This window comes from Salmo trutta, chromosome 15 (assembly GCF_901001165.1).
Source record: "Salmo trutta chromosome 15, fSalTru1.1, whole genome shotgun sequence".
Lineage (NCBI taxonomy): Eukaryota > Metazoa > Chordata > Actinopteri > Salmoniformes > Salmonidae > Salmo > Salmo trutta.
In genome coordinates this window covers 36,858,329-36,871,092 of record NC_042971.1, presented here as the reverse complement: position 1 = coordinate 36,871,092, position 12,764 = coordinate 36,858,329, and the positions used below count along the sequence as shown (strand labels likewise).

The 12,764-nt window shown below is 49.0% G+C and overlaps 1 protein-coding gene across 2 annotated transcripts; it reads right to left on the bottom strand.

The window, feature by feature from the left end:
* Positions 1-7,075: 7,075 nt before the first annotated feature.
* Positions 7,076-12,526, bottom strand: LOC115148913 (serpin H1). Of its 2 annotated transcripts, XM_029691221.1 has the most exons (6): positions 12,370-12,526; positions 10,839-10,953; positions 9,875-10,495; positions 9,669-9,767; positions 9,303-9,535; positions 7,076-8,992 (listed from the first exon to the last, which is right to left on the bottom strand). In XM_029691221.1, exons 2-6 carry the CDS (start codon positions 10,846-10,848, stop codon positions 8,690-8,692), a joined length of 1,266 nt encoding a protein of 421 aa, XP_029547081.1. In that variant the 5' UTR covers positions 10,849-10,953; positions 12,370-12,526; the 3' UTR covers positions 7,076-8,689. The 2 variants fall into 2 exon arrangements, with proteins under 2 accessions (XP_029547081.1, XP_029547082.1); XM_029691222.1 differs by lacking the exon at positions 10,839-10,953.
* Positions 12,527-12,764: the final 238 nt, after the last annotated feature.

The window sequence follows — 12,764 nt, the reverse complement described above, 5'->3', positions numbered from 1 at the left end:
CAGGGTTCGTGAAGATAACCAAGAATTCTACGACTTCAGATGAGACTGAATAAGGTGACGATTAAGAATTGACTGATATTGATGTAAAAGATTACCAGGTCTTTAAGAGTTTATTTGGAAGATAACAGCTCTATATACATTCTTTCGTGGTGCCCCAACTTTCTAGTTAAATACATTTACATAATTAGTTCATTCAGGTAATATTAATTACAGAGAAATTATTTTATAGAATAGCATGTCATATCACTTAATCCGGCATAGCAAAGACACGACACCTGCAAGTACATGACAATAACATTTGATTAGTCATCAGCAGTTGATCCAGGTGATTATGATTGACCCTCGTTATCTGATATGTTTTTCACACACATAATCATTTACAGCACCTTTCCGCAAACCTTTTTCAAATGGACATGGCATCCAATGTACCTTAAATAATAAGAATCTATAAAAGTAAGTGCTGACAGGTAGTAGGTATGCTGCTGGCTTGATGCTAAATTAGCGTCTTGCATCCAACTGGCAGCTGTAGTAGTGTCGTTGGTTGAAGGGCGGCTGGGCTCTGTCAGTAAAATGGCAGGAGCACGGCTGTCACGGGCGATCCGTGAATGAAGCTGTCGCGCGGCCATTGGTAGGCCTGCAATGTAAACCACTAGCTGGTGAGAGATACTTAAATTATCCACAGTGCCACTTCATTAGAGATAGGCATACCATGCATGTAGCCTATGACAAAATACATGGATTTAGATTTAGGCTTACTGCTTTGACCAACTGCGTAACACTTGCTCTTATACCTGTGTAATTAATTACTACAGTAACAACATATATTTAATGTTCTGGAACATTCATACATGTATAATCTATAAGCTGAATAACCTTTACTTAATTAGCCATGAAATCCCTAGATTTAAAGCGACTGTTTTTCTGGAAGCTGTGATGCGCTATTTTCCCTACTTTTTCTCCCACGTGGGCCAGCCCCCAAGCAATTTGATTTTTATCCAATGAGCTTCAGCCCCTCACCATTTGAGTGACAGCTATCAAGATGCACACACAGCAGAGAGAAAAAGGGAGCAATGACATATAGCACATATATACACGTTTTTGACGCATTACGCTATTTTTGGTAACCACTTTTGTCTCGTGAGCACTACTTTCAGAACTACTGGCTAAAAAGTATATAAAAGTATCTGAGAATCTCTTTAATACCAAGGTATAAGAGCAACTCATTGAATGACAATAATTGGCTGAACTGACAATCGTACCAAGAGCAGCAGGATACGAACCTGACTTACTTGTATCCAATAATATATACAAAGTATGTGGACACCCCTTCAAATGAGTGGATTTGGCTTTTCAGCCACACCCATTGCTGACAGGTGTATAAAATCGAGCACACAGCCATGTAATCTCCATAGACAAACATTGCTATTAGAATGGCATTACTGAAGAGCTCAGTGACTTTCAACGTGGCACCGTTATAGAATGCCACCTTTCCAAAAAGTCCGTTTGTAAAATTTCTGCCCTGCTAGAGCTGCGCCGATGAACTGTAAGTGCTGTTATTGTGAAGTGGAAACGTGTAGGAGTAACAGCGGCTCAGCTGCTAAGTGGTATGCCACACAAGCTCAGAGAACGCGACCGCCGAGTGCTGAAGCGCGTAGCGCGTAACAATCATCTGTCCTCGTGTCACGATTCCTACCGACGGTGGCGCCCCCTCCTGCTCGGGTGGCGCTCGGCGGTTGTCGTCACCGGCCTATTAGCTACCACCGATTCCCTTTTTGTTTTTCCCTTTTTTTATGTTTTCTCACCTGCCCTGAGTTAGTCATTAAGAGGGCTATTTAGTTCAGCTGGCCCGCTCCCTATTGTGCGGGATTGTCTTTCTGTGTGTTGACTGCAGTTTGTTCGACTGTGCTTGTTGGTTGTATTTTTCCCTGTTGTTGGGAGCCCTTTAATTTTGTACGTTGTGGTTTGATTAAAATTACCACACCGTGTTCGCTGCTTCCTGCGCTTCTTTCCGCCACACCACAGACAAGCCGTTACAGAATCCCGCACCAAAAAGAGCATGGAATCAGCGGGAGCAGCGGGCACTTCACTACCCTCGATGGAGGAACGTGTCCTACAAAATACATCGGTCCTGCATCGCATCGGATCCGCCATGGACCAGGTGATGGAGAGGATGGACCGATGGGAGAGGAGTGTTATCCTCTCTCCACCTATACCCCTCCCCGATACAACCATCTCCTCCTCCTACGACGTCTGGCTCTGGCGCGCTTCGCCTGGCACTCCCGAGGGAGTACGATGGGATGGCGGCTGGGTGCAAGGGGTTTCTTCTCCAGTTAGAGTTGTACCTGGCCACCGTCAGGCCTGCTCCTTCAGGAGAGGAGAGCGTGAGTGCCCTCGTTTCCTGCCTGACGGGCCGAGCTCTGGAGTGGGCTAATGCGGTCTGGAACGCTCCGGACTCGGCGAGGGACCACTACCCAGAGTTCACCCGCCGCTTTCGGGCTGTTTTCGACCACCCCCCCGAAGGTAGAGCGGCGGGTGAACGGCTGTTCCACCTCAGGCAGGAGACGAGGAGCGCTCAAGACTTCGCGCTGGAGTTTAGGACCTTGGCTGCTGGAGCGGGGTGGAATGACAGGGCCCTCATAGACCACTACCGGTGTAGTCTCCGGGCGGACGTCCGCAGGGAGCTGGCCTGTAGGGACACCAACCTATCCCTGGACGAACTTATTGATATGTCCATACGGTTGGACAATTTGCTGGCTGCCCGCGGGCGTTCGGAGAGGGTCCTGCCCGTTCCACCCCCGGGCACCCCCGCCCCTACCCCTATGGAGGTAGGGGGGGCCGTGTCAAGGGGCACCGGAGGAGGTGGCTCCTCCTGCACCAGCTGTGGTCGGAGAGGACACACGGCCGACCGGTGCTGGAGGAGCCAGTCTGGGAGTCGAGAAGGCAGGCAGAACACTACTCGGTCACCTCAGGTGAGTCAGCACCAGACTCGCCCAGAACCCCCTGTTGGTCATGTGTTTTTGCCTGTTTCATTTTCTAACTTTTTTCCCTCTTCCCAGCATAGGGCGCTAGTCGATTCAGGCGCAGCTGGGAACTTTATGGACCGTGGACTTGCCATTAAGCTGGGCATTCCACGGGTGCCGATAGATTCCCCCTTCCCCGTGCACTCCTTAGATAGCCGACCATTAGGGTCAGGGCTAGTCAGGGAGTCTACGGTGCCGCTGGACATGGTAACGCTGGGGAATCATAAGGAAAGCATTAACTTTTTCCTTATTGATTCACCTGCGTTTCCGGTGGTGCTGGGGGTCCCCTGGCTGGCTGGTCACAATCCCCTCATTTCATGGAAACAGGGGGTTCTCCAGGGGTGGTCGGAGGAGTGTTCAGGGAGGTGTCTAGGAGTTTTCATAGGTGCCACGTCGGTGGAGAGTCCAGACCAGGTGTCCACCGTGCGCATTCCCCCTGAATACGCCGATTTGTCGATCGCTTTTTGTAAAAAGAGAGCGACTAAATTACCACCTCATCGACAAGGGGATTGTGCGATAGATCTCCAGGTTAACGCTGCGCTTCCCAGGAGTCACGTGTACCCCTTGTCACAAGAGGAGACGGCGGCTATGGAGACATACGTCACGGAATCCTTGGGACAGGGGTACATTCGGCCCTCCATCTCACCCGCTTCCTCGAGTTTCTTTTTTGTGAAGAAAAAGGAGGGAGGTCTGCGTCCGTGCATTGATTATAGAGGTCTAAACGCGATCACGGTGGGGTTTAGTTACCCACTACCTCTTATCGCTACGGCGGTGGAATCATTTCACGGAGCACAGCTCTTCACAAAATTGGATCTCAGGAGCGCGTATAACCTGGTGCGTATCAAGAAGGGAGATGAGTGGAAAACCGCCTTTAGTACCACATCAGGCCATTATGAGTACCTCGTCATGCCGTATGGGTTGAAAAATGCTCCAGCCGTCTTTCAATCCTTTGTTGACGAGATTCTCAGGGACCTGCACGGGCAGGGCGTGATTGTTTATATCGATGACATTCTGATATATTCCGCCACCCGCTCCGCGCATGTGTCCCTGGTGCGCAAGGTGCTTGGTAGACTGCTGGAGCATGACCTATACGTTAAGGCTGAGAAGTGTGAGTTTTTCAAACGAGCCGTCTCCTTTCTGGGTTATCGCATTTCCACCACGGGGGTGGTGATGGAGTGTGACCGCGTTAAGGCCGTGCGTAATTGGCCGACTCCAACCACGGTGAAGGAAGTGCAGCGGTTCTTGGGCTTTGCCAACTACTACCGGAGGTTTATCCGGGGGTTTGGCCAGGTAGCGGCTTCCATTACCTCACTGCTGAAGGGGGGGCCGGCGCGTTTGAGATGGTCGACGGAGGCGGATGGAGGCTTCAAGAAGTTGAAGACACTGTTCACCGACGCACCCGTGTTGGCGCACCCTGACCCGCCTTTAGCGTTCGTAGTAGAGGTGGACGCATCCGAGGCTGGGGTGGGTGCCGTGCTATCACAGCGCTCGGGTGCGCCACCGAAACTCCGCCCCTGTGCTTTCTTCTCAGGGAAGCTCAGTTCGGCGGAGCGTAATTACGATGTGGGGGACAGGGAGTTGCTAGCGGTAGTCAAAGCCTTGAGGGTGTGGCGACACTGGCTTGAGGGGGCTAAGCACCCCTTTCTCATCTGGACCGACCACCGAAACCTGGAGTACATCCGGGCAGCGAGGAGACTGAATCCACGTCAGGCAAGGTGGGCCATGTTCTTCGCCCGGTTTAGGTTTACCATCTCATATAGACCGGGTTCCCTTAATACTAAAGCCGACGCGCTGTCCCGTCTGTATGACACGGATGACCGACCCATCGATCCAACTCCCATCATTCCAGCGTCAAGGCTGGTGGCACCAGTGGTGTGGGAGGTGGACGCGGACATCGAGCGGGCACTGGTGTTGGAACCTGCGCCGACGCAGGTGCCCGAGGGGCGCATGTATGTGCCGCTCGATGTTCGCGATCAGTTGATTCGGTGGGCGCACACGCTACCTGCGGCGGATCGTCCTGGTGTAGAGAGGACAGCGCGGAGTCTAAGGGGGAAGTATTGGTGGCCCACCTTGGCTAAGGACGTGAGGTCATATGTCTCTTCCTGTTCGGTGTGTGCCCAGAGTAAGGCTCCTAGGCATTTACCGAGAGGGAAGTTACAGCCCCTCCCCGTTCCACAACGGCCATGGTCGCACCTGTCTATCGACTTCCTGACAGATCTTCCCCCCTCTCAGGGGAACACTGCGATTCTGGTGGTTGTGGATCGGTTTTCTAAGTCCTGCCGTCTCCTCCCCTTGCCCGGTCTCCCTACGGCCCTGCAGACTGCGGAGGCCCTATTTACCCACGTCTTCCGGCACTACGGGGTGCCGGAGGATATTGTCTCTGATCGGGGTTCCCAGTTCACATCCAGGGTCTGGAAGGCGTTTATGGAGCGGCTGGGGGTCTCGGTCAGTTTAACCTCCGGTTATCACCCCGAGAGCAATGGGCAGGCGGAGAGGGTGAACCAGGAGGTGGGTAGGTTCCTGAGGTCGTATTGCCGGGACCGGCCAGGGGAGTGGGCGAGGTATATTCCCTTGGCAGAGTTAGCCCAGAACTCACTTCGCCACTCCTCTACTAACATGTCACCCTTCCAGTGTGTGTTAGGGTACCAGCCGGTCCTGGCCCCATGGCACCAGAGCCAGACCGAGGATCCTGCGGTGGAGGACTGGGTTCAGCACTCCAAGGAGACCTGGAAAGCAGTACAGGACTCACTGAAGGAGGCCAGTGCCAGGCAGAAAAGGAGTGCTGACCGCCACCGCAGTGAGGCGCCGGTGTTCGCACCGGGTGACAGGGTCTGGCTCTCGACCCGGAACCTGTCCCTCCGCGTGCCCTGCCGGAAGCTGGGCCCGCAGTGTGTGGGGCCCTTCAAAGTCCTGAGGAGGATAAACGAGGTGTGTTATCGGTTGCAACTCCCTTCCTATTACCGTATTAACCCCTCGTTTCATGTGTCTCTCCTCAGGCCGGTGGTGGCTGGTCCCCTACAAGAAGATGAGGTGCCGGAGGTCCCTCCACCCCCCCTGGACATCGGGGGGTCCCCGGCGTACAGCGTAAGGGCCATTCTGGACTCGAGACGCCGGGCGGGGGGCCTGCAGTACCTCGTGGACTGGGAGGGGTACGGTCCGGAGGAGAGGTGCTGGGTGCCGGCGGAGGACGTCTTGGACCCATCCATGTTGAAGGAGTTCCACCGCCTCCGTCCGGATCGCCCTGCGCCTCGTCCTCCGGGTCGGCCTCGAGGCCGGTGTCGGCGCGCTGCAGGAGCCGCGCGTCAGGAGGGGGGTACTGTCACGATTCCTACCGACGGTGGCGCCCCCTCCTGCTCGGGTGGCGCTCGGCGGTCGTCGTCACCGGCCTATTAGCTACCACCGATTCCCTTTTTGTTTTTCCCTTTTTTAATGTTTTCTCACCTGCCCTGAGTTAGTCATTAAGAGGGCTATTTAGTTCAGCTGGCCCGCTCCCTATTGTGCGGGATTGTCTTTCTGTGTGTCGGCTGCAGTTTGTTCGACTGTGCTTGTTGGTTGTATTTTTCCCTGTTGTTGGGAGCCCTTTAATTTTGTACGTTGTGGTTTGATTAAAATTACCACACCGTGTTCGCTGCTTCCTGCGCTTCTTTCCGCCACACCACAGACAAGCCGTTACACCTCGGTTGCAACACTCATTACCGAGTTCCACGCTGCTTCTGGAAGCAACATCAAAACAAGAACTGTTTGTCGGGAGCTTCATAAAATGGGTTTCCATGGCCAGGCAGCCGCACACAAGCCTAAGATCACCACGCACAGTGAAGGGAAATCTTAACGCTACAGCATACAATGAAATAGCCGAATCCACTAATTTGAATCCACTAATCATTCCTTGTGTACTCTAAAGCCCCATAGCTAGAATTCCTTTACAGCCAACCAGTTGGAAAAAAACCTATTGGCTACTTTGCATGACATCACAAATGCTAGCCACACTACCTATGGCTATCATTTCATCCTAGTAGTCACCCACAGCCCGCTATCGAACAAAGTCACATTACAACTTTCTTTTGTATTACCATTTTATTGGAAAAAGAGGAAACTTGTAAATATCTCATACCATTCCATTGTTCCCAAAAAGTTGTTTTTTGTGGCAAAACGTGATAGTGTTGGAGACACGACAAGACTGATTAGTTAGTCAAACGCCTTCCACAGACATGGCCTTTCTGTCACACCCTGATCTGTTTCACCTGTCCTTGTGCTTGTCTCCACCCCCCTCCAGGTGTCGCCTATCTTCCCTATTATCCCCTGTGTATTTATACCTGCTTTCTCTGTCTGTTTGTTGCCAGTTCATCTTGTTCGTTCAAGTTTACCAGCATGTTTCCTGTAAGCTCCTATCGTTTCCCAGCATCTCTTTCCTCGTCCTCCTGGTTTTCGACCTTTGCCTGTCCTGACCCTGTACCCGCCTGCCTGACCTCTCTGCCCGACCCTGAGCCTGCCTGCCGTCCTGTACCTTTGCTCCACCTCTGGATTACTGAACTCTGCCTGTCCCTGACCCTGAGTCCGCCTGCCCCTGTTGCTACAATAAACATTGTTACTTCGACAGCCTGCATCTGGGTCTTACCTTGATCCCTGATACTTTTTTTCTTTCACTAGTAAGTTAGCTATAGAGTGCTGCGCAGTGCCTTCAGTGTGGATCAGTAAAAAGCCATGCAGAGTAGCAGACAGCGGCGCGACCCTTTCACAAACTCACAATTAGACATTTGGTGAAAGGTACATGGTAATCATGGCAAAAAAAATAAAAGTAGCAATTTGCTCAGCACCTTTGAATGACTATCAAATGGATGAGTGGGCTCCTAAGTGGTGCAGTGGTCTAAGGCACTGCATTTCAGTGCTAAAGTTGTCACTACAGACCCTGGTTTGATCCTGGGCTGTGTCAGAACCAACCATGATCGGGAGTCCCATAGGGCGACGCACAATTGTCCCAGTGTTAGGTTTGGCCGGGGTAGGCCGTCATTGTAAAATAATACCTTTTTCTTAACTGGCTTGCCTAGTTAAATAAAGGTTAAATTAGTTATTTCTTGAATATAGAGTACTGAATACCCAGGCAATAGCAAGTTGATGTTGATTCGGTGAAATTCAAATAAACAACTACTACAGAAAAATAGCCTATAATCCAAAGTGAAATGAAACAGTGTGCAATCAGTTGCGATCCCAACTGGAGACAGGAGAGGAAAACAGAGGAACACTTATTTTACATTTAAGCAATAGTTTGGTAGATCATACTTAATGTAAGTATCCATCCTGTGATCTCATCTTACTTTAAATACTCAAGCATGATGGTGACCAAACCCAATATCACTCTCTTTTGTGAAATGGGGCGATATTCAGTTTTGAAACCAGGCTAGATGATAATACCATGTCAAGGTGAAGTTAGAGTACACAATGCTTTGTTTCTTACAACACAAAAATTCTGATTCTGAATCATACATAGTGAACAACAGGTACAAATGTTGGCACATTGATGATCAAATGGGAATGTACTCTTGAGGTATTAGACGTAAAATTCATTTTCTCCCTTTCCTCTCTTTGCATAGAAAAATACAAACACATAAACACACACACAAACACCATAACACGCACACATACAAAAACACTTCACATAAGACTCCAAAGTGTTATAATTCATCTCTCATCTTTTTGCCCTTAGGCCGCACCAGTCTGCCGAGGAAAAGGATGGAGTTGGTCTTGGTGTCCTTCACCAGGAAGATGAAGGGATGGTCAGCGTAGAACAGCTTGGGGTTCTTCAGCTTGTCTGTGCCGAAGATGCTTCTGTCTATGGGGTTCCCATCGGTGTCCCACTCCATGGCAGAGGCATGGAAGACATTGGACAGATACAGGTCCTTCTTCCCAGAGATGTTGGACAGGTCCGCCTTGGTCTTATCCACAGCCTCAGTCAGACCCAGCTCCCCAAGGTGTTTCTGTGAGAGCGAGAGTGAGAGAGAGAGAGAGAGAGAGAATGAGAGAGTGAGAGAGTGTGTGAGAGAGAGAGATCTTTACTGTAAAGGAGTTTGAAGCATGAAGGAACTCTCAGCCACCTAAGAGAATCAGTGATGTGTACTGTATGCTAACATGAACAGTTAACAAAATGATTGTTATTCAAACCTGGATCTCATAAACAGTTAACAAAATGATTGTTATTCAAACTTGCATCTTTTAAACAGTTAACAAAATTATTAATAAGTGTTGTTTTAAACAATGACCTGTGTCATCTGTAGGTATTTCCAGTACCTGGATGTTGTGGCTGACTTCCATGCAGACTTTGGGCAGAGACACAGCAACAGCCGTCTCCTTTAGCTTGCCCATCCAGTCTTCCAGCTGCTTGCAGGTCAGTAGCTTCTCCAGCCTCTCCAGGGGCTCCATGTGGTAGGGCATGAAGAACACCAGGCTGGACTTCTTATGGGCCAGGGGCATGCTCAGGATGAACAGCTTATTCACTGTGTCTTCGTGGAAGCCATAGATACCTGCAGGTACAGTCAGTATGGATACAGACTCAGAGACATTTCTAGGGCATTTCTTTACATCTTCCTTCAATTTGAAATGAGAACACCCCAGTTCAGTTCAAAGGTACTTTATGATATCATAATGAGGGCTGACCTGTGCGGTGCATCATGGGTACACCAACAGTGTGAGTGTGAGACACCAGGAAGCCACGGTTGTCCACCATCTTATGATGGAACTGTTCATCCCAATGGGCTGTTCAGATATAAAGTAAAATACAATTGTACTGTAAATATGTGAACTAAGCGAAAGAGAGAAGAGTGCATCTACAAAATTCTGGTCCTTTGTAAGAGAGAACCCACGTTTGAAGAACATGGCGTTGATGATCATGGCCCCATCAGTCTTCTCCACATCCTTGGTTACCTCGGGCAGCTTGCCATCGGTGGATTTGGCCGCCCAATCGTTGATGGACTTCAGAGCGCTCTTCTTGTTCTTGAAGTTTATCTTAGTGTGGTCATATTTGTAGTGCTTCTTGCTGCTCTTGACAAAGGCATCTGCAAAGTTGACCGAGCTGGGGCTGTATAGGCGGTTGCTAATCTTCCAGGTGACGTTACGGGCCTTGGAGTTGCTGACCTCCTCCAGGAGCTCGGCCAGGCCAGCGTGCAGCTGCTCGTCCTTCACTTTGTTAGCGTTCAGCACAGTCTTGACCTGGGAGGCGGTGGAGGCCTTGCCCCCGAGTGCCACCAGGCCCAGGGAAGAGGCCACCACCACCGGGGAGATGAGGATGTTCTCCAGGTCCTTTTCCTTGGCTATGTTCTGGTAGAGGCTGAAGGCCAGGCTGGCGCTGTTGTCAGCCAGCAGGGTGGCGTGGTTGCTCAGGACCTTGTCTGCCGAGGCGGCGGTGGCAGCGGAGGCTGCAGTGGCCAATAGGGCCATGGCTACCAGGTTAGTCACCCACATGGTGTCAACCAAATCAGTAGAAACTTGAGAGGGGACATGGAAAAGGTGTATGTGTTAGATTTATACAGTGGACTTCCTTATGGAGCATCATAGGGATTACAGTAACAGAGTCTCAAATCCCAGGTGTTAGAGGCAAATGAAATTACATTTGTCCTGGATTTTGAATACAGAAAACCTCTTGTGGGACTTCTCTCCTTGCTCTTGCCAGTGATAGCATGAGTTAAGGAGATAACGCACTTCTCAAACACTTTGCTGAGATTCAAGAGGAATACCACATTCTCTTTTATTCAACCTGGATGATGCAGAATGGACATGCTGTGTGGTATACTAAGCTTTCATTATGCAGTCTGTAATGTAATTATAGACCTGAATTCATTGGTAGAGAATCTGAGAGCAGGGTTGACCGTGCCAATGGAGAGTCTCCAAGTAGACATTCAAGGCAAGACTCAAGAGCCACGTTGACACTGCAGCTGTAAAATGCCTAGAAGATGAAACAGTGGTCAACATTCTAAGTGGAATAATTCTACAGCAACTAATGAGGGCCATTAGCTACTGAATGAAGAATACAAGTTCTCTCAAGAAGAACATTTTTAATTGAAATCAAGCTCTCACTTCATTTGGGGGACCAATCACTTTTTATTTATCTCTCTCTGCTCTGTGTTGCCCTGCAGGAGGCTTACGGTAGCAGACAAGTAGCAACATGATCAGGCTAAGCCATGAAGTCTAAACAAAAGGATGCTATGAATCCTCTGAGGCCTGGAATGAGTGACCTTAAGCGGGCGTGAGGTTTCACATTTTTCAGTCTTAAACAGAAAGTTTGATCTTTACTGTAACAATGATGCCTTAAGAAGTTTTGTTGGAACTACAAGTTATTTCAGCACATTCTAAATTTGCATTACCTATTATTTTGATTCTGCATGCATAATTACAAATCACAGCACAAGCTAACGCCTCATGTCCACTAGATACATCAAACTCTTCATTGTGAATGGAGCAGTCCACAGCTGTCTGTGTACTGTATGTTTTCAATATTTTCAACTTGTGCTTTGCTTTATAATGCGGTGGTACAAATGGAGGTAAACCCACTGACTCCAACTAGCTAGGTTTTAGCTAGTAGAAAAGCGAAACACGTGTGTCAAGTACGGAAAATGTGGGCCAGACATCCGACAAAACAAAATGCATATGCATCTGGTGGACATCGGGCGTAATTCAATGCCCTTATAAGTCATAACTAAGAAACATCCTGACACGTACAAATACCGGCAATGACGGTCTCATCTTATTGGACAGAAACCAGTGTGAGAGAAAGTTTAGAGGAGGAGGAATATGCTGGTTTACAGTTCCGTGCATCGTCATTAATATCTGTCTGAACATATGTTTATAAATTACACAGCTCATTTCTTCTGATAATCTATCTGATACTTTCTCTACACTTTCTACCACCACGCAGCATGTGTTCAATTGACCAAGTAAAGTGAGATGCCCCCTGGCAGAGGCAACTGTGACTCAAATCAGAGCACAATAGTCTGTTGCTGGGTGGGACCGCTACTAATACGTTTGGCTTCCTCAGACATGACACAATTCAAAGCAGCATTGCCACTGTTAATTGGCCATGACTTTTATTTGATCATTATAGCATTTTCACTGTTATGTGACACATTCATTAAGTGTGAACAGTGAAGTTGGGAGGAAGAAGTATGTTTTAGCCTGGCAACGTTTTCCTTTCAACTGGCTCAATCACATGAAGCTGTATTGTAATACAGAACTAAATTCGCAAAAATAATTTTATAAGCCCAAAATGGAGGGACTTTTCACATTCCTGGGCAGAGGTTTTCCTGCAGTTAACACAAGTCCAGCCTCCCGCCCCCCCCCCTCATCGCATCCCCTTTTAACTTACCAGGCTCTTTCAGCAGTTTTCCTCTAATTTCTCTCTCAGCTTCCACACGATCCTTTAGCTGGTCTACAAACCGTGGGGGAAATATTCTGGAAGTTGGGGAATGGAAAATGTTAATGATGTACAGTGATTTTCAATGCACAGTGAGCTGCACTGGGCCCTCCCACAGTATTTGTTGAGCAGCTATGTGAGCGGGACTTTCCCCCTCCAGGTCCTAAAGCCTGAGACACACTGAAAGCTCATTCACACTGCAGACAGACATCTGGCAGAGTTTCTATAAATTTCATAGTTCTGTATTCTCAAATTTTGCTACTGTAATATACTGTACACAGTTTCAGACCATGCATCATAGAGCAACATTATTTTGTACTAATGGCCCTCCTGCCTAAAAAAAACGG